The following is a 27,883-nucleotide window of genomic DNA, read 5'->3' on the forward strand; positions in this document are numbered from 1 at the left end:
TTTTCGGATGAGTTTTTCTCGGAACTAAATTTCTAAATTTAAATTGCACTGATAGACTGCTTCCATTTCGGATACCGAATCACTTTTTTTTATAATCAAGGCCATTCTTAGAGTGCCCCCCCCCCCACATTTTAAAAATTCTTAATGACTCAATTGCCATAATCGTATCAAAATTTTATCAATTGATTAGTAATTTCCCCGAGGTATAGATTTTTAAAAAAATTACTTACAATTAATATTAAGTTAGTACTGTCATTCTTAAAATTATCATCCAGTCTTTAATGAAATTCGTAATATTGGTAGATAATGATAAGAAAAAAAATTCAATTAAATTTTTGAAGAGCTACAGAGAAGTAAAATTTTGATTTTCATACATTTAACATTGAGCTACATGAGAAATCACAAGTTTCATCAAATATTTCCTCTGTAGCTCTTCAAAAATTCAATCGGATTTTTTTATCAGTATCTACCAATATGTCGAATCCATTAAATTCTGAAAGGTAATTCTAAAACCGACAGTACTGTCTTAACTGGGAGTTGAACAAAATTTTAAAAATAAATGTCAGTAAAATTTTGATGTCAACTTTATAATTCGAATTTTCAAATTGCGTAGACTTGATTCTATTCTACAAATTTTTTTTAGCTTCCGATTGATATCAACTGTAAATTTTTTTAAAATTCTATACCTCGGCGAAATTGTCCTTTGTTTAATTAAAGTCATACTCAGTGACCCTTAATTTAAAAAAAACTTTCAATGACTCAGTTGTCATCCCCGGGACAATTTCGCCGGGATATAGAATTTCAAAAAAATTACTTACAGTTGACATCAATCGGGAGTAAATCAAAATTTGTAGAATAGATTTTAGTTTAAAAAATTAAAAAATTCTAATTATAAAATTGACATCAAAATTTCACTGAAATTTATTTTCCAAATTTCGTTTAACTCCCAATTAATATCAATGGTAAGTAATTTTTTAAAAATTCTATATCAGTAAAAAAAAAGTAAGAACGTATGACAAGTGATTAATATAAATATAAAATAATAATATCCATAAATATATAAAATGATTACTTTATTTGATCATCAAAAAGTACAAATCAATGAGACTAGACAGCTACCAACTCTCTTACCAATCACGCGCCCATACAATTATTTAATTGACAGAATTAATTAATTAAAATCACTACCGCTAAAATAAACAATTTTATTAATCGTTATATTAATTCATATATTTATATAATATATCATTTGTTTATATTGGCGCTCGTTTATACTTAATATATATAGCTACCGTTTTATTTTTTTTCTGGCACAATTTAATAGTAATAATTAGTCAATTAGTCAATCAGTTAATTAAAATTAATAATTATATATTTATTTACATATCCGGACATAAATAAATTTTTAGCTTAACAGTTAATGGTAAAAAAATAGATACATGAAAAAGTGGATACTTTCAACCAATTTTACACATTAGATTATTAATTATTATAATTAATAACCAGTTACCTCTGTTAATTACTCATTATTAATTGAGCTTAAAGTTAACGTTAAAGATAAAATAGTTTCTATCCTAACTTTTATTTAAATATTAATATCAATGTAACGGAAGAGTTAATATTCAAATCTTTCCTAATTTATAAATTATTTAAAAACTGGTTTTGACATCTGGTGGGTTGCGTCTAACGGACTATCATCACACGTCCGCACACTGGGATACTATCTCTATCTTTTATAATAAATATTTATATATATATTTGTAATAATTGTTAGTTATTACTATAAATTATTGTCTATTTGTTGTTATAAGAAAAAAAAAAAAGTTTTAGCCTTCGGAAGGGCCTTGGACATCTGTTGCTTTGACAGTTTTTAAATCTACACTTATCTACTAAATTCAATAAGAGGTTTCGCAATACCCTCGGTGTAGGCTTTATGGACAGCTTCACAGACAAACTTGTACTGACTCTGTAAATAAATTCATTAGTTTATTTATTTATGATTTTGTATAACGGCTGCTATACACAGAAAAAATTACACATTAATGGTTACTGTTCTGCGTGGTAATCGACGAATGTAAGGAAAATCTATTTTAATATGACTGATTCATATTTGAAGAAAAGTGAGTCATTGCTTAACGTACTATTACTTTTCAAACAGTAACCAGAGCTGGATAGTACACACATGTTGATAATTAGAAAAGTATACAAACTTGTCAGTACTTGTTGCTGTAAAGAAATGGTTACTAGATATCGGAGATCTTATTGACATCCAGAACAGTACTCAGTCCTGTTCTGACTCGAGCTGTTAGTAAATTCCCATGTGTCTAGTGTCAAGAATAGTAAAGACTCCCAAGTAGCACAGAGACAACTTTAAGATGTCATAAAGATGTCTTGTAAAAGGATGACAAATTTAGGTTAAAAAACAGCTTCAAAATTGTTATCTTATAGATGTCAAAAATCCAAGTGTTCTACTGGGACACATGAATTTAGTAACAGCCCTGATAGCCACTGTAACCGCAAGTTAACCAAGCTACAGTCAGAATTTGAAGTCAACTTAACAGCAAAAAGTTGCGGTTAACTTGAATTCAATTTGACTTCAAATTGTTACTGTCAGATAATGATGTTGATTGAAATTTTCACTTCAAATTGACGGCAAGTTGTTGTCAAATTACATTCAGATGACGGCAGTTGATTAGCATCAATTTGTACGCAAGTTCATGTCAAAACAGGACTGAGTGCTATTCTAGATGTTAATGAGATCTACGAGATCTAGGTAACCATTTCTGTCGCAGCAACAAGAGCTAAGCTGATAGGTTTGTATACTTTTTAACTTCTAGATCATAAATACATAAAGTAGAAAAATGCCCTTATAGTTCGTGGGTGTTATAAAGGCCTATAGAATTACTTCTACAGCAGCAGGAAGAAATGAAATACTTACAGCATTTTGAATCATCATCGCCCGTTGATCTCTCATGGATCTAACGATATCTAGTGGATAGACAGGTTGGTTGGCTTCAATAAGACACAAAGCTGTTTCCATAAGCACCAAGACTCCAGTGCGACCGATACCCGCCGAGCAATGGACGACTGCTGGTTCAACCATTCCCGTTCTCGCGGCGCGAACTCGCTCGGTAAATTTAGTGAACTGGCGCCAGTCACTGGGTACTCCGTGGTCGGGCCATCCGCAATACTGCATGTGCGTTATGTCTCTTTCTTCTCCAGTCTGTAAATAAACTCAATTATAACCACTGGCCAGTAGATAAATTTTGAATTACTCACGTTGATGTCGCGAAGAATGAACTCGCGGAAGACGAAAGTGTCTTCGATTTTCTCGGAGGTTGAAATGAGCATGAGGTTTCTTAGGGTCAGAGTTTCATTGAGAGCAGGCCAGTACTGGTGGCATTTAGTGCGGCCGCGTTCGACGAGGGTCGTCAACATGACGACGAGAGTGCTGCCGGCTTCGAGGACCATTTGCCAGAAGTCTGCTACTGTGGAAGACAGGGGACCTTGAGTCGCGATGTACCGGTTTATTATTCCCGAGCCGGGGATTTCCATGTTGACGTAGTTCGCGTTTATGTAATCGCCGTTGACGCAGCCCATCAAAATCACTCGCGTCACATCATAGGGCGAGATGTCACGGTACCGGTTCTTGTTTTGGTTCTCGGCTTTTTTGGACTCAAGGGACGTCAGCTCTGGATTTTTGCGGTAAAGTTGCTCGTATTGAGCAATTAATGCTCCGCTTGCGAGTCCGTCTGCTAGCAGAAGCATTGATTGGGCCAGAGCATCGGATCCAACTGCTGCGTGCGGTGCGTCAGGTACATATCTAAATAATAATAGATAAATTATAAAAAAAAAAATATTTTAAAAAATTGCACTTGTAGTTTTTTCAATTTTCTACATGTGCATTTTTTTATTTTTTTTTTTTTTGCAATTAATTTGCTAGAAAAAAAAATTCTAAAAATTTTGTCTGCTTTGAGGATCACTTTAAAATGTCTAAAGTAACGAAAGTCCGCACGACGTGATTTGAATTTAAATTTAAATGAAAACCAAATTTGGTAAAAACAAAATTACCTGTAAGGAGGTTCTTCTTCAGAAGTCTCATCAGTCCCAGCAAGTGCATTATAGAGTGCATTTGGACGGACAGTCAAGGTCAATTCTCCATTACCCGTGTCTCGAGACTGTCTTATTAAATTAACCACGTGTTCATGTAGCATCCCGTTGACGTCAATACCGTTTATATACAAAACCTAAATGACAATGACAGTATAAATAAATAAATACTGTCTCGCTGACGGACAATTACTAATCTGATGAATAATAAATAATGACTTGCCTGATCGCCTTCATTTAACTTTGGGTAACACCGATCAGCAGGTGTGTTTGGCGCAACACGAGACACCAAGATGGGCATATCAAGGTCCAGACCTCCTTTCACATTGAAACCAAAACGGCCTTGCTCATCTGGTGTCAGTCTTATTGTCACCAAACCATCTTCCAATATCTAGACAATTAATTTAATCAAATAAACGATAAATTATTTAAATTTTAAATTGACAATTTATTATTTTAGTCGACTGGACACCGACACTCCGCGAACTGAACTATCAGCGAGCGACAAATCGCGTAGTTGGTGTTGAATAATTAAATAATTGAATAATAATAATGATAAAGTAAGTCGTAGTTGATTAAATAGTTTAATTGCTCACCTGTGGCGCTGGAGAACTAGTCGGCTCGCTGTAGTCCGGCAAATCGTAGATGTTTCTCTCGCCAGTGGTGTCGTCGTCAACGTAACTGAGAATTCTTGAGCCCAGAACTGGAGAAAATGCTCCGCCTTGGGTGTTTATCTCCTCTCTGAGGGACAAAAAACCACCCTCACTGCGTACGCGGACATGGATTCATACCAGACACAACATGCAACACAGAGTACAGTGTAATAAAACTATAACGCTATGTAATTATATTTTACTAGATTTAATAAGCTAATTATTGTTATTATTGTTATTTATTTTTTATTATCGACATACTCGTCACTGGGATTCCCCTCGACCCAGGCTTGTCGCGGTTCTCGGGATCCTAAAGACTGGACTTTGTTGTCGTATGGTCTTGGAGGTCTTGCTGGTGCACTTACTACTTTGCCTTTCTCTTCGACAATTGGCACTTGGTTTACTCCGTGAACTAGACGTTTGCTTGGTGAACTATTTTTGTAGATTAGATTAAAGTTTGATAATAATTTATATATTAGTTAATTATTTGTTTTAATAATGATATGAATACCGTATGAATGTTCTTTCAACGCGGGCTCGGTGTTTTCCATCTTCGACTGTTTGGAACTCAGTGCGGCCTGAGTAAGTAAAACGGCTGCTGAGGGTCAATGGGAAACGACGTGGTCGCATTTTCGGACTGTGAAGTCTAAAGAATGTGTGGTGTTCAACACACGCTTTCCATAAATTTTTTGAACTACGATATGTTTGCATGTTGAACCCCAGTAAGGTGTCATAATTTTCCGACTGAAATTTGTTTTATTTTTTTATTTAAATAAATATGTCTAGGTGATTTTTCATTATTTTTCGGGGTACTCTCATTCAACAGAACCAATTCATTTATTCGTTTTTTTTTAAGCGGCGTTATTTTTTTAAAATAAGTACGCGAAAAAAATTTAATTATTGGGAAAATTTTAAAAGTTATAGATGTTTGGAGCCGAGCAGTCATTTAATATGTAGTCTGGTAATAATTTTAATCGCGTATTTCTCAATACTATATTTTTAAAACTGATACACGCGATTATTTAACAACTCGAGCAAATTAAATTCGCTTATTTTTTTTTTTTCAGAACTAAACTCTCAATCACATGAACCAGACATTTAAATTTACTGGTAACTTTCATTTTTTTTTTTTCAGTCGCTCAGATAAAAAATACCAGATCACGTTTTTTAGTTAATTGCCGGCGTTTTTTTTATTGGTGAATTTTATTGATTCCGGTCCATGTCCACCAGTGTCTTTACTGACTACAAAACTGTTTTTTTTTTTACTCCATATTGTTACAACAGTGCCGCGGGTCTAAATTCCTTTCAAGGCCGTCGTATCTTCTAAACTTAATATTTAAAAATTCAAATTTCACTGAACCGAACAGCAATAAAAAACATTACGCACCAAATGAGAATACCCTGTAATAAAAACAAATAATTAACCTGTTCTCTTCTTAACTGAATAAAAAACTGTTTCCGTTTGAATGAAATCTTGACGATTTTCGACCAGGAAAATACGTTGATTTTAATATTATTCTGGAAGACAACTAGACCTATCGACGTTACTCCTAATTGTATCTCTTTGTTCGTTGAGTCCTGTAAAATATAATTAACAGTTAAATATTAATTATTTAAAAAGTTTGGTACTGTACTGACATAAGACTAATTTTATATAATTGTCAAGTACAATAAACGTGCATACCCTTGCCTTATGCAATTCAACTCCGTACATGTCCAGCCGCTTCACATGGTCTAGAAAATTGAATTCTGCATCCGCTGGTAATTGTCCTCTATTCAATTCAATCAATACAAAATTTCAATTAAAAAAATCCCATTAGTCTTCAATTAAAAAAAAAAAATTATTCTTACTTATGAAGTTTATGAAGCTCGCAAATTTTTTTCTCCATTTCTTCAGTCTGTCCGGGGATAAGTTGCAGCCGTGATAAGTAACCAGGTCCATGTTCTTCCGGATGATAGTCACCCAATTCAGCTGTTAATTAAAAAGGATTAATAAATCATTGATTAATCATTAAATTAATTATCAAAAATTTAACACTTACACTGCGCAGTGTAACTTGCAATTAAACAAGCAGTACTAGTAGGAAGTTGAAGCTTCCCTTGAAGAATGTCTCTTCTGATCTGCAGATAAAACTGATACCTCGTGTACTCTTCTTGCAGTTTACTCGGATCAGAAACATAGAATTTAACTTTGAAGAAGAATTGCCCGCCTGTAATAAATATGAGCATTTAAATATACAAAAATAAAGTTTATTTAGGTAATTTAAAAGAAGGATCTTTACCCTTACTTCTTATCTGCTTTTTAACCGGCTTCGAAGGGTCTAGCCATCTCTATAAATATCAAATATTCAGTTAATACTTTGATTCGAGCTTCAAGACTTCAGCTTTCATCTTACGGCAATAATTCATTTTAAAATAATAATTTATATCAATTTTCTGCCCACCAGAAAACTCAGTCTCCGGAAAAATTTCATAATTATATAGTAAATATTAAAAATAAATATATAAATTACCATAGCATCTGAATTCGGACACACAGCGGCACCATTTTCCGTATACTGCAAGCCAAAGTAGTCTTTTTCAATGAGTTCCAAGTGCTGGAACACTAGATCCAGTAATATTTGACCTTTTGCACGTTTCTAAAATAAAATATTAAGCATTTTAACTAATATAGTATACTGTGTGACAAGGAATAAAACAAAACGTTATTCCCTGCATTGTAGGGAGTGTCAGAGTTTAAATTCCAAAAGCTTCAGTCTGCGGGCAGAAACTTCATTTGTTCCCAAGGGGCGAAAAAAATTTTTCTACCCGCTGAAGGCATTCGAAATTTGCGCGTTTTCTTATATTAATTCGCGGCGGACTAAAATTCGCTTCTTTCGACTGGCGGTAGAGACACTGGAACTTTAAATTTTGATGCTAGTATCATAAAATAATTTATTACACACTAAGAGTAGAAAGCAGGACATTTCAACCCTGTGTGTTTACAATTTTTCACCAGATCTGCACTTGAAAATTTAAATTCCCGCTCCCATTTGTGGTAAAAATGGAGCATTTGCTAATTTTTATCATTTGTTTTCTTACAAGAGACTTTCTTCTCAACAGGGCAGGAATTTAAACTTCCAGCGGAGGTATGATGAAAAATAAATTAACAAACCCACCCCAAGTACTTACATCAAGTTGAAAGGTGTGCTGGGTATCATCAAGAAAGACTACAGTAGCTGCCAGTGACTTCAATCTCCGATCGCGCGCCAGCTCGGCTCCTCGAACGTGGTAGCTCCCACTGGAGCCACTCAGCGCTCGTCTCGACACACTCTCGATCATATCAACAACCTGGACTAGGTGAGTCAGCCACCTTCCAGACAAGATGCCAAGTCTCCGTCGATAACCTTTTATATCAACACACACACACATCATTATTATTTATCAATTATCTACATTTTTTTATCCACTCCAAGCGTTATCTCTCCCAGCCTTATCGTCAAGCCATCAAACATTTAAATAACCAAGCTCATTTTTTTTTCTTTCAAAAAACTCAGCCAAGCTTTTTTTTTTTTATTTTTACATATTGTTAGAGCATTATTTGCATTATAATTATTTATTATTAACTACTAATTACATTCCATTGATAATTTATTGTTCAGCTTAAAAATTATTATTAATCTCTGGTGAGAACGAGTTTAATACTGACAATTATATAATCTAATAGTGAATTTTTGGCATTTGAGCTAGATTAATATAGAACATGATTCTTAAAATAGTTATTTGTAAATTCACATATTTATTTGAATAAATGTATACTTAAAAAAAATGTTTAATTTTTTAAAAAATTTAAATAAACTTACCATCATTAAATTTATAACTTTGATATAATTATAATTATATATATGTATATAAATAATTAAATGAATTTATTAGTAACGAAATAGTAGAGTGAGGGTAAAAATAAATTTCACTTTCGTGGAAAGCTTTGATGAGTGAACTCGTTCCTTAATTTATTTAATTAGCTCTCATTAAATATTTAACCCGGCATTTAAAAATAAATTATTTATATATATTTTTTAATTAATTATTGTAAAATAAGGCATTTTTATACTGATTATTTAAAAATAAATAAATTTATTTAATAATATATTTAAATAAAATATAAATAAGTATATGGAATATGGAGTTTATGAAGACTGACAGTATAAACTTTCACTTGTAAGCCATGTGGAGACAATGAGAGTAAAAAAATTTAATCATTGGTTTTTTTTTATGTAATGTAATGTAATGAGAATAAACGCCAACCACTATGCTAATTAAATGCTGTCAGTTATTCATTCTCACATCCTCACTTATTAAATTATTTGTGGATTTTAAAGTTTAGATTTTTTGAATTATTAAAAATTTAAACACTGGTTTTTAAGTCTGGGTAATTTAATTTTAAAGTTTGTGGATTTGTTTAAATGGTTTTATATTTATAGAGAACGCGAGTTGGAGTATGTAAAATTAAAAAACAAAAATCATGTATACGAAATATACAGCGATCACATCATACAAAATCTGTGAACGCTTGAAACCGCGGTAGCCATCGCGGGTTGGTAAAAAAGATTTTTAAGTTTGAAAGTGGCGCCATCTTGACACTGGAGGACGCGGAAGCCAGAGTGTGAATATAGCAGACAAGCCAAATCTAAAATTATAAATACACAAACAAATAATATTTTTAAAAAATGCACTTGTTAATTTAAAAATTTTTTTTAATTTTTAAAATTAATTATTTACTTTATTTATTAATAATTTGAAACTCGTCTGCTACATTCACACTCTTGTAAGCCAGAGTATTTTTTTGAAAAGACGAACTGAATTTACACTTATTAACAAATTACAATTCACTTGCATTTAAATTTATGTGTGAATGTAATTGACAAGTGGCAATTTTTAAAATTTTGAAATAATTATAAATAAAAATGATTTTGAAGTGAACAGACAATTAACAATTTTCAAATATTTCTTATAACATTGTTTTGAAAAAATTCAAAAAATTATTAGACGTCAGTTAACCACTATCATAAATAAAATGTAAGTATAATAAAAATTTGAAAATAAGTATTTAAATAAATGAAAAATCAGTATGCGCATTTTTTTAAATTGGATTATTTAAATTTACTTATATATTTATTTAAAATCTATAAATTGTCTCGTCTGCTACACTTACACTTATTTCAAATTTAATCATTTATTTACAATCAAGTTCCAGAGAAATTTTGAAATTTCCCGCCACTGGCGTCATCGCTGCCTTCGTTTTCATCAAAACTGCCACCAAGTGGCTGAGATCTAAAACAATAAATAAGAGTTGTAATAATGTAAAGTCTAATAAATATATAAAAAATAGTTTTTTACTCACAAATTTATTTATTAAGTGACAAAATATTTTAATTTTCAATTAAATTAATTAATTAAATAAAATTAGTGTAAATTAAATTTATTGAATTAAAAAAAAATATGTGTACATAACCTGTCATGTTGACGTTGTGAAACGTTTTGTATAGAATTTAAAATAATAATAACTATTGTCATTGTTAGAAGTAATAATGGAAGACCCAGGAATTTATGAATTAAAAGGAACTGATGGGAATGATCAAGTCGGCGGATTGATAATAATGAAAAAAAAACCTTCTGATCATACGTTCAAAAAACCATTGCTGCCTTCGATTCTTGGTCTGGATAAATTAGCTGATAAGAAACGTAATGAAGAAGAGCCAGAGAGGTCAAGTTCCTCTAAGCGCAGTTCGAAAAAGGAACATGACAAACGGAAATACCGCGCGCCACAAGACGAAACTCCGACTCATACGGGAGGAGTTGACAGGGAAGCCAAAGAAAGACTGGAGAGACGTTTGAAGAGACAGAGACACGACGGTTACAATTCTAGGAGACGAGATGACGACAGGGATGATAGAGATCGACGGAGAAACCGGGACCGGGATCGAGACTATGATCGGAGAAGTGACAGACGCGATAGTCATCGTCAGGAGTCTATTAGATTCCGAGATGAACCCAGAACTCCGCAATTTAAAACTAAGGTAAGTTTTGGCGCCAAGTAATTTAGTTTGAATATTTTTTTAAATGGAAAGTACTGATGGATTTTATTCACTAGGACCCGACTTCCAAGAGTTCCTGGGACGAGGATGATGATGAGGTTCTGAAGAAGTCAAGTTGGGATCATCCTACACCGAAACTCTACGGGTCTCAGCGGGAACACAGCGTGAGAAGTGAATTTACACCTTCATATAAATATAATTCTTGGAATAAAGACAGGAAACCATCGGGAGCGACACCGAAACCGGGAGTCGAGGACTCTGAGTACTGGGAGGAAGAGCAGCAGCGTCTGGATCGCGAGTGGTACGGCTCGGATGACTACGAAAGTCGTCAATTTTCAAATATACCTGAGGAATATGTAAAGAAAAAAGAAATGGAGCTCCAGGCAAAGCCGCAGAAGCGGATGTCAGCTCAGCAGAAGCAGACCAACAAAGATGACAACAAGTGGGCAGTTAATCGTATGGTTACGGCTGGAGTTGCTACCGTACTGACTCAGGAGGATCTCGACGAAGAAGGAGAGGCGCGAGTCCACGTGCTGGTGCATCACGTCGTCCCGCCTTTTCTTGACGGCAGAATCGTGTTCACTAAGCAGCCAGAGCCGGTGATTCCTGTGCGAGATCCCAACAGCGACATGGCTCTGACTGCGAGAAAAGGCTCAGCGACTGTCCACCACTACCGTGAGCAGAACGACAGGCGCAAGAACCAGAAGCGACACGTGGAACTTGGGGGCACTCGTCTGGGTAACATCATGGGAGTGAAAGATCATCGGATTGAGGATCGAGAGAAGCCCGGGCAGGAGGTTGACTACAAAGCTGGACAAAAGTACGCCAAGCATTTGGGCAGCGACGTTTCGGGAACTAAAAGACGCAATGAAATAATGAACCAACGGAGAAGTCTTCCAGTGTTTGCTGTTAGACAGGAGCTGCTCAATGTAATAAGAGAAAATAGTGTGGTGATTATCGTTGGAGAGACTGGTAGTGGTAAGACGACCCAGTTGACTCAGTATCTGTACGAAGAAGGCTACTGCAAGAATGGAATGATCGGATGTACGCAGCCTCGGCGAGTTGCTGCCATGTCCGTTGCCAAGAGAGTTTCCGATGAAATGTCTTCCAACTTGGGGGACAAAGTTGGATATGCCATTCGGTTTGAAGACTGTACGTCCAAGGACACTGTCATCAAGTATATGACTGACGGTATACTGCTCAGAGAAAGTTTGAGAGATGGAGATCTTGATAAGTACAGTGCTGTTATCATGGACGAAGCTCACGAGCGATCGCTGTCGACTGATGTGCTTTTTGGACTGCTGAGAGACATCATCGCTCAGCGGTGTGACTTGAAGCTGATCGTCACCTCGGCCACTATGGACTCGAGCAAGTTCTCTGCGTTCTTCGGAAACGCGGCGACATTCATGATTCCTGGGAGAACTTTTCCTGTCGAGCATATGTATGCGAAGAATGCAGTGGAGGACTATGTGGACGCTGCGGTAAAGCAGGTGCTGCAGATCCACTTGCAGCCGAAGAGTGGAGACATTCTGGTGTTCATGCCGGGTCAAGAGGACATCGAGGTGACCTGCCAGGTTCTGAAAGAAAGATTAGATGAAATAGAGTCTGCGCCAGAGTTACTTATTCTGCCGATTTATTCCCAACTGCCTTCAGATTTGCAGGCTAAAATATTCCAGAAGTCCGAGGACGGGCTTCGCAAGTGCGTTGTCGCGACCAACATTGCCGAGACATCTCTTACTGTTGATGGTATTGTTTTCGTTGTAGACTCCGGCTACTGCAAGCTCAAAGTTTACAATCCGAGGATAGGTATGGACGCGCTACAGGTCTATCCAGTGTCCAGAGCAAACGCGGACCAGAGAGCGGGAAGAGCCGGTCGTACTGGTCCAGGTATATGCTACAGATTGTACACAAGAAAGCAGTATCTCGACGAGCTGCTGCTAACTGGAGTCCCGGAGATCCAGCGAACCAATTTAGCCAACACGGTCTTGCTGTTAAAGTCACTTGGAGTCCAAGATTTGCTGGCGTTTCATTTCATGGACCCACCACCGCAGGACAATATCCTGAACTCTCTGTACCAGCTTTGGATTCTCGGCGCTCTGGACAACACCGGGCGTCTCACTCCTCTAGGAAGACAGATGGCCGAGTTCCCACTCGATCCTCCTCAATGTCAAATGTTGATCGTCGCCTCCCAACTGGGCTGCACCTCCGAGATTCTGATAATCGTATCCATGCTTTCCGTACCCTCGATCTTCTACCGTCCGAAAGGCCGCGAGGAAGACTCAGACTCGGCTCGCGAAAAGTTCCAAGTGCCTGAGTCCGATCATCTGACCTTCCTCAACGTCTACAACCAATGGAAGTCCAACGGGTACTCCAGTAGCTGGTGCACTGAGCACTTTATCCACGCAAAGGCTATGAGAAAAGTCCGCGAGGTTCGTCTGCAGCTCGAAGAAATTTTAAAGCAGCAGAAACTGGAGCTAGTGAGCTGCGGAACCGACTGGGATATCGTGCGCAAGTGCATCTGCTCAGCTTACTTCCACCAAGCAGCCCGACTCAAAGGTATCGGGGAATATATAAACCTGCGTACCGGGATGCCGTGTCACCTCCACCCAACATCCGCACTCTTCGGCATGGGATTCACGCCAGATTACGTCGTCTACCATGAGCTGGTGATGACTGCTCGCGAGTACATGCAGTGCGTCACTGCCGTCGACGGGCACTGGCTCGCAGAACTAGGTCCCATGTTCTTCAGTGTAAAGGAAACCGCCGCGAGCGGACGCGCAAAACGTAAGCAGAACATCCAGCATCTGAATGCGATGGAAGAGCAAATGAAGCAGGCTGAGGAAGAAATGAAAGCACGCGCTCAGGAACAGCAGCAGCGCGAGCAAGCTTCTATACGCAGACAGGAAATTTCTACTCCTGGAATGGTTGAACCTGGTACTCCATCGTCCTGTCGTAAAACTGGAAGATTTGGACTTTAAATTTATTTAAAATTTTGTAAATACTAGCCTAGATTTTTATCATAAGTAATAAATGTAAAGAATTAAAAAAATGTAAACAATATTTTTATTCCGGAAATTTGAAAAGTAACGAGAGCAGTTTGACAAGGTCATTGCTGGAAAACTACAAACAATCTCTGCTACATAAATTATTGATCCGAAGGTCAGCGGAACCGACACTATAGCAATAAAATTCCAACCTCCAATTTTCTCTTGCTCCTTCCTAAATAATTAGTACGTTTTTAAAATATAAATTCATCAACAAATAAATAATGATGTTTAAAAAGATATCGTTTATTTTAATTTTATTTGTTTGCTTGACGTTTAATACGAACTATGCTGCTACTTATACGCGGGCTGTCATAGAGGTAAATTATTTATTTCAATAATTATTCATGTATATATATATATAACAATTACAGTAACAATGTATATGTATATTTTATATTTATTACAGAGTTGCTCGGGCTGCTCATTGAACCGTCTGCCTGACGTTAAGAAATTTATTTTCCAGGACCTTCCGGACTAGTATCCTTTTGATGTTAAAATTAAATGAATTCTATGATATATATGTATATTTTTACTTAATTTAATCATCAGTAACAATGTCGAGTTCAAACATATCGCTGGGGCCAGACCCGAGTTGGTTCTCTATGACAATGATCTAGTGCGTATATGTTAAATTTTTGAATATTTAAAATTAAAATTACTTGGGATAAATGCCGCTAGCTTTTAGATGCACAAAATATAAATTTTATAGAAGGATGATAATTTAAAATAATTATGCGTGTGAATTTAGCAGGCGTCTAAATAAATTAATTAATTAAAATAATTAAATTTTAAAAAATCCGCGTACTAATTTTTCATTGATCTAAATATGCATTTTTAATTTTTAATCTATTAACATTTTATTTATTTACTCAAAAATTTAAAAAAATTTCCACTTGTCAGTTACATTCACAGTCATAAATAATTACAGATAAATTTAATGATACTCAAGTTAGCCGACGTCTAATAATTTTTCGATTTTTTTTATAGAAGATAAATTATAAAAAATATTTTCAAAAATTGCACATACAGTTTTTTTAGTTTTCTACATGTTTATATTTTTATTATTTTTTTTTTTAAATTGATTTATTTTTAAAAAATCGAACACTGGCACTTCAGGATCATTAAAATTTTGTAAATGCAGATATGAACTTTGGAAGTTGACCCAAAAAAAATTTGAATTTTTTTCACGGCCGTTTTAAATAAATAAAATTTATCAGTACAAAAGTACACCAGCGGTTTTTTAGATTACTTATATTACGTAATAAATTTAAATTAATATCCATATATACGTAATGTGAATATTAATTACAGGAAATAGAACGACTCGAGTTATCAAAACTAACCAGAGACGAATGTAATGATCTGCTCGTTACAAAAGGTTTCAAGCGCAACGTAAATACAAGAGATGAAATTTAAAAAATTTGACAATTAATTAAAAAAATTATTTTACTTGTATTGATTGATTCAACAAAAGATAAAATGTAAGGGTTAAAAATAAATGCACGATTCTAAATGCCTTTTTATTATAATGTGCTTATTGATAATTAAATAAAATCTATAAACTCTTTACCCACAAGTGAAAAAGAAAGTTTACAATGGATAGACAAATGCCTGGTTACCCCTTAGCTTTTTCCGAGTAGTTTTAAATTATATTTAATATATTATCATTAATATAATTATTATATTTAAAAGTATAAATTAGCAATTAAACTTAACAGCTATGATATATATGCAATACGTATATGTATATGAATATGTCCACAGTAAATATATTAAATATATACACAATGTATTTAACGAAGCTCAACGCAAGATTTAAATAGTTCTACATGTAATGGATTTTAGTTTTTTTTTATCAACTGTCCCTGCTGATGGTCAATTTAAAACGAAAGAGTAAAAAAATATTCATTTGATTTTGATACGGGAGGTCACACTAGAGGATTTCGTCTAGCGCATTAATTGTTTCTGCATTGAGTTTTAAATTATCGTTGTTATCACTGGCGGTTAGGCTATCAATAGCCATGTTATGAAGATCAATGCCAACCATAAAAATAATTTTGATATGAAGACATCTTCGTCGTGCTGTGGAGTTCCTCGAGGTGCTGAAAAATAAAATATTTATATGTTATTTATTTGTTTTAATAATACAATGAAGACTGAATAAATGTTTTTTCAACGCGGGCAAGGTGTTTTCCATCTTCAACTGTTTGGAACTCAGTGCGGCCTGAGTAAGTAAAACGACTGCTGAGGGTCAATGGGAAACGACGTGGTCGCATTTTCGGACTGTGAAGTCTAAAGAATGTGTGGTGTTCAACACACGCTTTCCATGAATTTTTTGAACTACGATATGTTTGCATGTTGAACCCCAGTAAGGTGTCATAATTTTCCGACTGAAATTTGTTTTATTTTATTATTTAAATAAATATGTCTAGGTGATTTTTCATCATTTTTCGGGGTACTCTCATTCAACGGAACCAATTCATTTATTCTTTTTTTTTTTTAAGCGGCGTTATCTTTTTAAAATAAGTACGCGAAAAAAATTTAATTATTGGGAAAATTTTAAAAGTTATAGATGTTTGGAGCGGAGCAGTCATTTAATATGTGGTCTGGTAATAATTTTAATCGCGTATTTCTCAATACTATATTTTTAAAACTGATACACGCGATTATTTAACAACTCGAGCAAATTAAATTCACTTATTTTTTTTTTTCAGAACTAAACTCTCAATCACATGAACCAGACATTTAAATTTACTGGTAACTTTCATTTTTTTTTTTTTTTCAGTCGCTCAGATAAAAAATACCAGATCACGTTTTTTAGTTAATTGCTGGCGTTTTTTATTGGTGAATTTTATTGATTCCGGTCCATGCCCACCAGTGTCTTTACTGACTACAAAACTGTTTTTTTTTACTCCATATTGTTACAACTGTACCGCAGATCTAAATTCCTTTCAAGGCCGTCGTATCTTCTAAACTTAATATTTCAAAATTCAAATTTCACTGAACTGACAGCGGTAAAAACAACTATTATTAAATCAATTCTATATAAAAACATTTCACGCTCTGATTAAAAAACCTTCATAAGCTCCACATAATTAAAGCTATCATTAGAATATACAAAAGTTAATTACAGTGCAATTACCATATCTTAGATATTAAAAAAACATTACAACTATTATTTGTATTAAAACAATTTAAAAAATCACTATCAGTAAATCCTTCAAGTTCATTTAATCTACAATACGTCGAGCTTAAGCAGATAAAAGATAACAATTTACCAGCATTGGGTCTGTTGTCACCGAAGTTAAACGTCGACATGAAGAAACCAAACGGGTATCCGCCTATACCGAAGGACATATGGAAACCCCCGTCAGCGAACCCGATTCCTGAGAATGCGCTTCCTTCCGGTTCAGATCTTTGGCCCACTGGTCTTGGCGGGACATTATTCCTTAAATTTAAAAAATAATAATTATTATACTAAAAAAAACCAGATTTAAATAAACCAATAAATATTTTAGGCATGATGTAAAAGTGAAAATTAAGCTAGTAGTTTACCTTGGATCCTCTTGTTTCGAGGCACCTCGCCCGTACAGTGGAATAACTTTTTCTTTGCTAATGGCAGCCTTGCATACTGGACAAACTTGTCTCGTAGGTCTCGTTTCCAGCCATTGGTGAAGACAAGGCCAACTGTTTAATAATTATTACTTAGGATTATTTTTTAAAAATAAAACTGCTCTAGTATCTAGACTCTAATAATTATAAAATATAATTCAAAAGGATTCACATATTTAAATACTCCAACATTCAAAAACTTCAATGTACTGAGACGTTTATTAATAAATAAGTGCATAATAATTTTTAAAATTCATTGCCAATAAATCTCAACTTCAAAGTCTATACCAGACTTTAAATTCAAAATTTAGAGATTCAAACTATATACATTTTATATTTATATACACGAGAGATGTCTTGAATTTAAAAACTGATCGATTAAATTTTTTTGTCCGAGACGTCAGAAAAGAAAATTTGTCTCTCCCTCATTTTATTAGTTCTGAGATAAGATGAGGGGGAAAAAATTTTATTAAAAATTTACTTTGGTTAGAAAATATTTGAATTTTCTGTTTAATTTTTTTGAATCGTTTTCTCAATGTATTTTATTATCATGACTTTTTAAAAATAACCTACCAAAATAAATGTCCGCACATACTGACGACAGCGTCTTTGGCAGTATCTAAACAAATATTGCATTCAAACATTCTGTCATCTTTTTCCTTGTCTTTGGTGGCCGAGTCTGACGGCTGTGATGGTCCTGGACGTTCTTCTACGGTATCCATATTAATTGACGTAGCTGAAGCATAATTTTAAATAAAATAAAATAACAACGTCTACTTTGTTTTGGTAAAAATATTTAATTCAAATTTAAAATCACTTGATGTCATTAAAAAAAAATAAAATTTCAAATTGTCAATTTAATTAATAAAATTCAAATTTTATTATTAAGAAGACTGAAAAAAACTTACGTGTATTAAAGTCGAGGTCAAATGGTCGATGAGATGCAAAAGTACTGACGTATAATAATTTATTATTATTATTGTCGTTATTATTATTATAAAATTCTTTGTTTACGTCTTTATTTCCTCTTATGAGCAATAATAATTATTAATATTATTATTATTTATATTTTTAATCATTTATTTTATAAATAAATATATAATCTGACGTGTGTTGACATTTGACTATTTTGACTCACTGGTTTACACTAAATAGTTACAGTTTAAAATTATAATGATAATAACAATAATAATAGTATGAATTACAAATTACAATCACCAGTCTTGTGAAAATTATTAACGGTATTAATTTTTAAATTACGCAACACTGGGCAACATTTTTTTTTTTTTTTTTTTTTTTTTTTTGTTAATATTTAGTTTCGTCACAGCCACTTGTTTGGAGTATGGAGTACGACAAGTATATATTTATATATGTGTATATGTGTATATATATATGTATATATATAAATTAAGCGAAGAATAAAACTGATAGTGATCTCTGATAGAAACAACACGTATGTGATACTTGTCGAAAATGCGAGGCCTTTTCAGATACACGGATACAAATATATAGATATAAATTAAACGTAAGTACGTTGATGACTTGAGGAGTAGTTTGGGATTACGTGGCGAAAGTCCGTTGACTGTATGTATATATTTATATTTATCTAATACGTATTCATTGTCTTGTTATTATAGTAATTATTGAATAAACTTTCGTCACATTACTTTATTGAGTATTTTTATTTTTACTGAACTGCTATAGGTGGATATATTTGGGTTTATTATTATTATTTTATATATTTTGTGGTACTACGCCTGAGTCTGGATACTGCAGGATTTAACTCGAAAGATATTTTAGATAAATATGTTATATATTGTGTATTTTGCGTCATAAATTAAGAAAAGGAGAGAATTGTCGACGGTAGGTATATAAATATGAAAAAATATGACAGTTTCTACGCTTGGTAAAATGGGAATCCCATCTTGCGGGTCGGGTCTTATTTTCCAGAAGATTCAAGAAAAGTTGGGTAACAAATTGATGTTAATTTCAAATTTTTTGACAGCAGCTAGGGAACTTTTAAATTTAAATTTAAAAAATAACCGCGCGAATTTTAAATGGAGTTTCTAAAATTTTCTAGAATTGCGAGCGCTAAAAATTTTGTATTTTTAAAAATTCATTCGTGTCCGGTCGTAATTTGTGCATTCCTCCATTTTTCTGACAGGTATTTTGATTGCGAGTTTACAGAAATGTAAAACTGAAATAAAATGTCAAGTTGACTGCAAAAAAATAAAGGTGCAAGCTGACGATAATTTGTAGTCAATTTAAAAATAAAATTTTGCTCATTCATGTTTTTTTTTACAACTTTCTGTTTTTAATTTTTGAAAACTGAAATCAACTGGAAAAATTTCATAATAACTCTGATTTAATTTCCATTTCTCTTACAGCTGAAAATTTACGTCAACTTGTAGGTATTCTACTCATACCACAGTAAAAATTTGAATCTGCAGAACTTGACGTTAACTTGATCGAAAACAACAGCAAGTTTTTGAAAAGAAACTGCTGCTATTAATATAAATTTTTTATCTAACTTTTGCGTAAAATATGACACCAAAGTAAATCGGCATCTAATAGTTTTTGGAATTTATTCAAGACAATAAATTCTAAAGAAAAAAATATTTAAAAAATTGCACTTGAAGTTTTTTAATTTTCTACATGTGCATATTTTTAGTTTTTTTTTTTGTAATCGGTCTGTTGCAAAAAAATTTGAAAATTATCAATTCTCTGCTTACTTTAAGATCATAAAATATCAGTTCCGGTACAACTGTACTCCAGATTCAAATGTCAGTCACTTCTTTGCTTCATCTCCTCCTACTCCTCTTCCATCATCGCTTTGTCAACAAAACGAAGGATAAAAAAAATCTTAAAAAAAAAAAATTCCTCAATTTTAAAAAATAAAAAAATGTCAGCTATGACATTCTTTGCTTTATCATTTAAAAAAAAACGTGGTACAGATTAAGCGGGTAAAATAAAAGAATCATCAAGAGATTATTGCTATCTGAAATTTTTGCTAAATAAACTCGCAACAATATAAATATTTTGTTTTATAAAAATGAGTATATTCGTGTAATATCTATAGAGCACATGTTATATAACATATTTGATGACACATATAGTAAACAGTCTTTTATATTCTCATTGTGCTTCGATAAATGGAGCGAGACAGTTACGAAGAATAGTTTGATATTACGTGTACACACATGATATATATATACAACATGCGAAGGGTACTTGAGTGAATTTTATCTCTATATTGCATCCGATAAAAGCCATATTCTAAATAAAAGAGTATCTAAAATATTATGTACCCACTACTCCGTTCAATTCCTTTCTTCAATAAACCCCGTGTTGTACCAGTAGTCTATTCTGAGTTGCAGAGTCTTCATCATTCCGCGGTTTAGTTTTACTTAATTTTAAAGATCTAGAACATAAATATATACATACATTCACACAAATACATACCTTCTTATATATTTAGTTTTCAAATTAAACTAATTTATCTTTTCGTGATTCAGTTGCCAATTTAAATGATTCAATTGATAGATAAATTAAATTTAAATTTAAATTTAAATTCGTAAAGCTGTGTTTTGAAAATGTGTTACAATGACCAAAAATTTTAAATTCCCACTACTAAATTACTTTATTGAGTATTTGCTGTATATTTAAACATTACTCATTGGTAATTCTCTACATTACAGTCAATAGAATAATAAGACTCATTAGCATTAGCGATTCAACGGACTAGACGTTAACGTGGTTTGTGCTGAGCTGCACTTAGTATTGCACTTTGTCCATTCAATTTATTTTGTTAGATTGTAGTTGTAAAAAGTTTTACTTCTCTCGCGTACTGACTCGTGGATTGATTGGCAATTAAATACGAGCCGACACGGGATAATTACTCGCGATGCCGCGGTCGGGTAAATTGGTACTGGGAATAGACTTAGGAACTACTTCTGTTAAAGTTATAATATTATCTCCGGAAACAAAGCAAATAGTTGCTAATCAGTCGAAAGAAACTCAGGCCAATGTGCCAAGTGATCTGGGAATCGAAGGTAATAAGCAGGATGTGCCAAAAATATTGTCCGCTGTACATAATTGTGTGTCCAGATTGCCCAAAGATTTGTTGAGACAGGTACCGATATTTTTTTTATTTGTTTACTGTGGCTGAGTATATTCAGCTGCTGGAAATCTTTTTTTTTATAGCTGGGAATTTTACGAGATTTGTTTTTTTTTGCTTGTAATTCAAATTATAGCTTAAATATGAGAGATACGACAAAAATATACTGAAATAAATTTGTAGGAAATTTAATTCTGTGTAAAAAAGGTCTCTTTCGATTTTTACGTAAATCCTTTAGTTTGAGAACTAGGAATTTGTAAAGATCACAATGAATTTTTGAAAATAATATCAGGTGTCAAAATTTTTTAAAAATGAAATTGGAAGCAAACTACTGGAGATACAATGAAAATGTATAGGAATGATTTTGTAGGAAATTAAATTTTCTAAAAAAAAGTCTTAATAAATTTTTTCGTAACTCCTTTGGTTTGAGAGTTAGGAATTTTTAAAAAACACAATGAATTTTTGAAAATAATATCAAGTGTCAAAATTTTTAAAAATTGAAATTGGAAGCGAATTACTGGAGATACGATGAAAATGTATAGGAATGATTTTGTAGGAAATTAAATTTTCTATAAAAAAAAGTCCTGATAAATTTTTTCGTAACTCCTTTGGTTTCGTAAGTAAAAATTGTTAAAGGCGCGAGTTAATTTTTTTTAAGACCATAAGACAAAAAATAAAAAATTTTTTGGAGCACTAATATATAAGTCTATATATTTTTTGATGTGTAGATCAAAAGTATCGGAATATGTGGGCAAATGCATGGAGTTACATTATGGAAAACAACAGGATCACCTGAAAAAGAGGATGGAACTTTCAAACTAGAGATAGATCGTCAGAGCGTATCGCATTTATATACATGGCAAGACGGACGATGTGATAAAAATTTTTTAAACACTTTACCGCAATCTAGAAGCCACTTGCCAGTACATACGGGCTTCGGATGTGCTACTTTATTCTGGTTTGCTCGTAACAAGTAAAAAAAAAAAATTACTTTTATTATTTTAAACTTTTTACCTTTTCCTTGCGCAACTTTCTCATTCCGACATATAATTTTATTGATTTGAATTAAATTATGGCGATGTTTATTTTATTTTAGACCAGAAAAGTTGCAGAAGTACGACAGGTGCGGCACCGTGCAAGATTTGCTGGTAAATTTATTGACTGGCAGCGATGAGATTGTTATGAGTACACAGAATGCCGCTAGCTGGGGATACTTTTTGACTGAAGAAGCCCAGTGGGAGACAGAACTGATGGCCAGTGATAATTTTCCAGTAAGATTACTACCCAAGAGGATTTTAAAACCTGGGCAAGTTGCTGGGAAATTAATCTACCCTTGGTTTGGAATTCCCGCTGGTGTTCCTATTGGTAATTGTCGATTATCTACTCCACTATTGGAGTTACATTAAAAGTGATGCAAATCTTTTTTGTAGCAAATTAAATTTCCTACAAAATTTTACTCTTATGTTGTTGTCATATTGTTGATAGTTTGGACAGAATTTTAAGTCAAAGTTGAGGAAAAGAAAGAAGGGATAAATTTGATAAAATTTCAATGTTAGTTTTAAAAGTCTGTAGCTCTTAAATTACTCAACTTATCAGAAAATTGATAAGAACTTTTTTTATAGAGAATTAAATTTCCTACAAAAAATGTTCATATCATTTTTGTTGTTTCTCTAGTATTTTGGTCATAATTTTCATTCAAAGTTTAAAAAAAATATCTGGAATTTAAATTTTCAAAAATTAATTACTTATAATTAATAAATAATTCTAGGTGTAGCTCTTGGTGATCTTCAATGCTCAGTCCTTGCACTGCTAAAGCAAAGTGACGAAGCAGTATTAAATATATCAACATCTGCCCAACTTACATACGTCCACCCTTCATTTAATCCGAAAGATTTTACTGAATCAGGTAAAAATTTTTCTTGATCCTTTATTATCATCCCTAATTAAGTAACTAATTAATTAATTAGTTAATTAATTCCAGGTAGTATCGAATACTTTCCATATTTCAATGACAAATATTTAGCAGTCGCTGCTTCATTAAACGGCGGAAATACTCTCGCAACTTTTGTAAAAACTCTACAGCACTGGGCAATGGATCTAGGATTTTCTGTCCCTCAATGTAAGTTTGTTCCTCATTTAATTATTCAATTAGTCAGAGAGCTCAGTAATTAGTAGATTGACCATTAAAAAATTACAGCAAAAGTTTGGGATAAATTAATAGCGTTGGGTCAAGAAGATTCGGCCATAAGTTCAATGGAAATAGAACCACTTCTTCTAGGTGAACGTTACGCTCCAGATAAAACGGCATGTGTTACTGGAATAACATTGGATACTCTTAATCTAGGAAGTGTTTTCCGTTCACTTTGCTCTGGTATCATTCACAATCTTCATAAGTAAGTAAATATGTATAAATTTAGCTAATTACTACTGATAGTTGATACTTTATTAACTACTCAAAACTTAAAAAGTATATAGCGTCTTAAATATCAGAGTTACATAAAAATTTATAGATACCTTTTTTATAGAGAATTAAATTTCCTACAAAAACGGTCCTTATTATTTGAGCCGTATCTTTAATCATTCTGATGTAATTTTAATTTATAAATGACAGGAGACAAAAATACTTGTAGCAAAATTTAAATGCTGATTTAAAAAATCTCTAGCTCGTAAACGATTCGATTTATGTAAAAATTCATGAGGACCTTTTTTACAGAGAATTAAATTTCCTAAAATATTGGTCTGATACATTTTTATCGTAACTCTAATATTTAAGCGGGAATTTGAAGTAATAGTACGTAGATGTTAATAATTTCTAGTGGCAATTAAAATATAAAGAATATTTATTTTCAGTATGATGTCACAGGACTTATTGAAAGAAAAAGGTATAAAACGTATCGTAGGAAATGGATCTGGATTAGTACGTAATCCAGTGTTACAAAAAGAAGTTATAAATTGGTATAAATTACCCTTAGAATTAGGAAATTCTGGAGATGCAGCATTCGGCGCAGCTCTTGCGGCTCTCACTTAAACTCTTAACTTTAAATCGTAAATTAATTTACAAGCATTAATGTATATTTGGACTGACCAATAATTCATCAAAACCAATAATATAAATAAACAGTTCAATAATAATAATAATAATAATACTTATAACTAATGATCACGATTCCATCGCCAGACAGTAGCATCGTCACAGACGCAGAGCAAAACAGAGCCATCGCGACTCAAACTAGTCTGCCTGATAGGCGCAGTGCATCTCGGATGCTGGAGAGAACAGCACCTAGCTTGTCCAGGTTCATCGACATCCAAGTCCCAGACGTAAGTCCTTCCCACCTGGTTGCCTAGAGCTATCGTGCGCTGCCAGAAATCCATTGAGAAGCGAATGAACCAGATGTCGCACTCTTTAAATTCAAAACGATGCATTACTGTAGCGCTGGTTTCATTATTACGCAGCTGGGAATCTTCGAGTCGACCGGGTTTCCAGCAGACGATGCAGTTCTCGCAGCTCTTGCTGAGTATAAAGTCCCCGTACCACTTGACGCAATCGACGTAGTTCCTGTGGACGTCCCGAGTTGTGAAGTCGGGAAAATGCTGGAGTATGGAATCAAAAGGCCGACTATTGCGAGCGGGGTTGCAGAAGTAAGACTGTTTTATTGCCTCCTTCATGTCCGGTTTCTCGAGCGACCAGAGTTTCAGCGCGTGGTCCATTCCACAGGAAATAATCCTCGTGCCTTTCATGTCAAAGTCCGCACTGAGCACTTCGTCCCGGTGGCCCTCAACTCCACCGAAGATCGCGATACAGACGTCGGTCTTTATGTTCCAGAGTCTCAGCGCATGATCTTTTGATGCCGACAAAAGAACATTCGGATCCCGAGGGTGGATCTTCAGCTCATTGATCGCGTGCCCGTGACCTATGTAGTGTTTAACACAGGTCATTGTTACCGGACTAATAACTCTGACTACTCCCCGTGATCCCGCTACCGCGAGCAAAGGCTTCCCCGCATCATCATACGTCCACGCGCATGTATAAAAATTCTCTTCACTATCTGGATCCGCGTAGCACTGAAGCAGTCTCATGTTTGCGCCTTCAGGACACTCGTAGATACTCACCCGGTTGCTGCCAACTGACGCGAAGATCATCGGCTCGCCCTCTTTCAGATGATGATTGAACTGGACTCCAAACAGAGGCTGCCCATGGTCTTCTTTCACGCTGCAGCAGTATTTGTAAAGCGGCTTATCATTTATCGGCTTGTTCTTTGTGGTTTTACTGCGACGGCGACCTTTGCGCCGGGGCTTAGCTCCGTTTGGAGTATCACTGCGATGAGTTCCAGCGGTCGAGTTGCTTCCAATGCTGCACTCTGTCTGGTCACTGTCATTTTCGCTTTCCTCATGACTTGATGCGTACGCCGGTGCTCGTGATTTTTTCATTTTATCAAAAAATTTACTCACTTAGTCGGCAATTTTCAATGAGAAATCGATATTCGGGTGTCCGGAGCTTAGATTTAGGATTCCCTTTGATAGATTTAAGACGCGGTGACCCAAGCGCAGACAATCCGCTGGATTCTGAGTAAACAAATGAATAATTAATTATTTATAAAATTATTTAACAACTTGATAATGATTTAAATGAACTTACGTTGATGTTGACACATAAAATTCGACGCAGACAATATTTGTTAGCAAGTCGACATGATCTATGATGAATTACATTTGAATATAGGGTTGGACCATTACAATAAACAATTAAAACTGTACCAGTTATTATAAAATGTTTGTCAATGATATTTAAATTTGCTTCTACCTGTAAAATAAATAAATTATTTTATTGTTTACTGCCTGACTGATGGATGTTGAGGTTATGAATTTAATTTACTCAACTGATGACAATTGAGATGAAAAAACATGATAATTACCTCGAGTACAGTGTGACTGGCTTCGCCGTTAATTATAAAAATAATAAAATCAGTGGCTAATGATATTTTGTGCCTCAAAATTTGGGTTATTGACTCACTTTGGTGGACGGTTATGCGAGTGTTTTGTTCCCGCGCTGATTGATGGAGTGACTGAGTTACTTTTTCGCACAACTGCGCATTACCCACCACCTGGAGCAAACAAAAATATTAATAAATATTTTATTGTTTATTTAAATCGAGTTTTTTTAAATTATTTACGTACAAGAAATGTTAAAATTGAATTGTTGGCGCGAGTGCTGGCGTCATGTCGTAACGCCGCAGCCATTTTAAATTTTTAAATTACATGTTAAATTTTTATATTATGATACAAATAAATGTAGACAATAATTAAGTTTAATTAACAATTATTAAGTAAATTAGTAATTTAAATCATTTTTTTTTATTTAGTAATTTATTAATAGAAAATTTTTATTGCTTTGTTACCGACAGCAGATTCTAGAAATTGGCGGGTAAATTTGAATTTTTTTAGTTTTTATTCTGCGTTCCTGAGGCTTCTCTTATTATTTTAGGCTCTTTATCCTTTACATTGATGAAAGTAAGGAATATCAAGTATATTTTTTAGTTCAATTGATAAAATTATTGACACAAATGGATTTTAATACAATTATTAAATTTCAATTTCGAAATTTCGCGCCAAGTTGGCGCTACTGCGCGTCACTGTACTCAACGCTCAATTTTTTGCGAAAGTGGGGGGAGGGAGAATGAATCGCAAGATCGATTGCTTTGTATTAACTGACGGTTCGATAGCGGCAGTCAGTATCAACGACAATGGCAGCAGTAGTCCAAATCATTCTTTATACGTTTGAATAAAAACGCAGTGGCGTCGTGTAATTATCTATAAAATTTGTTGTTTAAAGTTATTGTTTAATTAAATTGTGCGGTAATTGTAAAATTTATATTTTGTTAATTTAAATTGTGCAGTGTCTGTGATGTAGTTAAAAGTTGAGTGTTTAGTGCTTCTATATATTATTTCACCGCCAAGGTTTGTTTAAACACGCGTATTTTTTTTTTTTAAATATCTTAAATATTTTTCTGTTATATTCGGTCATTATTCAATTTCGACGTACGATTTTAATTTAAAATTAAAATTTTTCTCAATTTCTAATAATTTATTTTTCAAGTATTTAAATTTACGGCGTAAGTAATAAGAATAATTTAAAAATTATCAACGAAAAAAAATTCGAAAATATTTTTTAATCAAATTAATATAATTATTGATAAAAATAAATTTTAATAAAATTATTAAATTTTAATTTTTAAATCTCGCGCCAAGTTGGCGCTGCTGCGCGTCACC

At 33.6% G+C, this 27,883-nt stretch overlaps 7 protein-coding genes across 11 annotated transcripts; 3 read left to right on the top strand and 4 right to left on the bottom strand.

Annotated features, from left to right (window-relative positions):
- Positions 1-1,038: 1,038 nt before the first annotated feature.
- On the bottom strand, positions 1,039-9,395 carry LOC103579670 (tyrosine-protein phosphatase non-receptor type 4). Of its 5 annotated transcripts, XM_008561175.2 has the most exons (16): positions 8,606-9,395; positions 7,935-8,149; positions 7,277-7,402; positions 7,046-7,094; positions 6,806-6,973; positions 6,615-6,735; positions 6,448-6,535; positions 6,189-6,341; positions 5,275-5,507; positions 5,025-5,195; positions 4,707-4,875; positions 4,334-4,501; positions 4,072-4,247; positions 3,280-3,823; positions 2,939-3,223; positions 1,039-1,966 (listed from the first exon to the last, which is right to left on the bottom strand). In XM_008561175.2, exons 2-16 carry the CDS (start codon positions 8,082-8,084, stop codon positions 1,883-1,885), a joined length of 2,685 nt encoding a protein of 894 aa, XP_008559397.1. In that variant the 5' UTR covers positions 8,085-8,149; positions 8,606-9,395; the 3' UTR covers positions 1,039-1,882. The 5 variants fall into 5 exon arrangements, with proteins under 5 accessions (XP_008559397.1, XP_008559372.1, XP_008559379.1 ...); XM_008561150.2 differs by lacking the exon at positions 8,606-9,395 and having other exon boundaries at positions 7,052-7,094; positions 7,935-8,555; XM_008561157.2 differs by lacking the exon at positions 8,606-9,395 and having other exon boundaries at positions 6,454-6,535; positions 7,935-8,555.
- A 661-nt stretch (positions 9,396-10,056) lies between these two features.
- LOC103579662 (pre-mRNA-splicing factor ATP-dependent RNA helicase PRP16) lies at positions 10,057-14,124 on the top strand. The gene is made up of 2 exons (XM_008561129.3): positions 10,057-10,822; positions 10,897-14,124. Exons 1-2 carry the CDS (start codon positions 10,334-10,336, stop codon positions 13,816-13,818), a joined length of 3,411 nt encoding a protein of 1,136 aa, XP_008559351.1. The 5' UTR covers positions 10,057-10,333; the 3' UTR covers positions 13,819-14,124.
- Positions 14,099-15,410, top strand: LOC103579654 (selenoprotein M-like). The gene is made up of 4 exons (XM_008561117.3): positions 14,099-14,204; positions 14,294-14,364; positions 14,437-14,503; positions 15,199-15,410. Exons 1-4 carry the CDS (start codon positions 14,109-14,111, stop codon positions 15,301-15,303), a joined length of 339 nt encoding a protein of 112 aa, XP_008559339.1. The 5' UTR covers positions 14,099-14,108; the 3' UTR covers positions 15,304-15,410.
- On the bottom strand, positions 15,394-19,300 carry LOC103579646 (E3 ubiquitin-protein ligase RNF185). The gene is made up of 5 exons (XM_008561105.2): positions 18,408-19,300; positions 18,073-18,235; positions 17,443-17,574; positions 17,166-17,335; positions 15,394-15,989 (listed from the first exon to the last, which is right to left on the bottom strand). Exons 2-5 carry the CDS (start codon positions 18,219-18,221, stop codon positions 15,892-15,894), a joined length of 549 nt encoding a protein of 182 aa, XP_008559327.1. The 5' UTR covers positions 18,222-18,235; positions 18,408-19,300; the 3' UTR covers positions 15,394-15,891.
- A 920-nt stretch (positions 19,301-20,220) lies between these two features.
- On the top strand, positions 20,221-24,644 carry LOC103579704 (sedoheptulokinase). The gene is made up of 7 exons (XM_008561200.3): positions 20,221-21,631; positions 22,345-22,589; positions 22,713-22,981; positions 23,385-23,522; positions 23,598-23,735; positions 23,814-24,009; positions 24,467-24,644. The coding sequence occupies exons 1-7, from the start codon at positions 21,404-21,406 to the stop codon at positions 24,642-24,644; spliced, it is 1,392 nt and encodes a 463-aa protein (XP_008559422.1). The 5' UTR covers positions 20,221-21,403.
- Positions 24,645-24,665: 21 nt separating this feature from the next.
- On the bottom strand, positions 24,666-26,044 carry LOC103579696 (polycomb protein eed-B). The gene has a single exon (XM_008561187.3). It carries the CDS (start codon positions 26,042-26,044, stop codon positions 24,770-24,772), a length of 1,275 nt encoding a protein of 424 aa, XP_008559409.1. The 3' UTR covers positions 24,666-24,769.
- Positions 26,045-26,065: 21 nt separating this feature from the next.
- On the bottom strand, positions 26,066-26,854 carry LOC103579790 (uncharacterized). Its single transcript, XM_008561317.3, has 4 exons — positions 26,792-26,854; positions 26,530-26,718; positions 26,253-26,417; positions 26,066-26,179 (listed from the first exon to the last, which is right to left on the bottom strand). Exons 1-4 carry the CDS (start codon positions 26,852-26,854, stop codon positions 26,066-26,068), a joined length of 531 nt encoding a protein of 176 aa, XP_008559539.1.
- Between the last annotated feature and the right edge of the window lie 1,029 nt (positions 26,855-27,883).

This window comes from Microplitis demolitor, chromosome 2 (assembly GCF_026212275.2).
Source record: "Microplitis demolitor isolate Queensland-Clemson2020A chromosome 2, iyMicDemo2.1a, whole genome shotgun sequence".
Taxonomy (NCBI): domain Eukaryota; kingdom Metazoa; phylum Arthropoda; class Insecta; order Hymenoptera; family Braconidae; genus Microplitis; species Microplitis demolitor.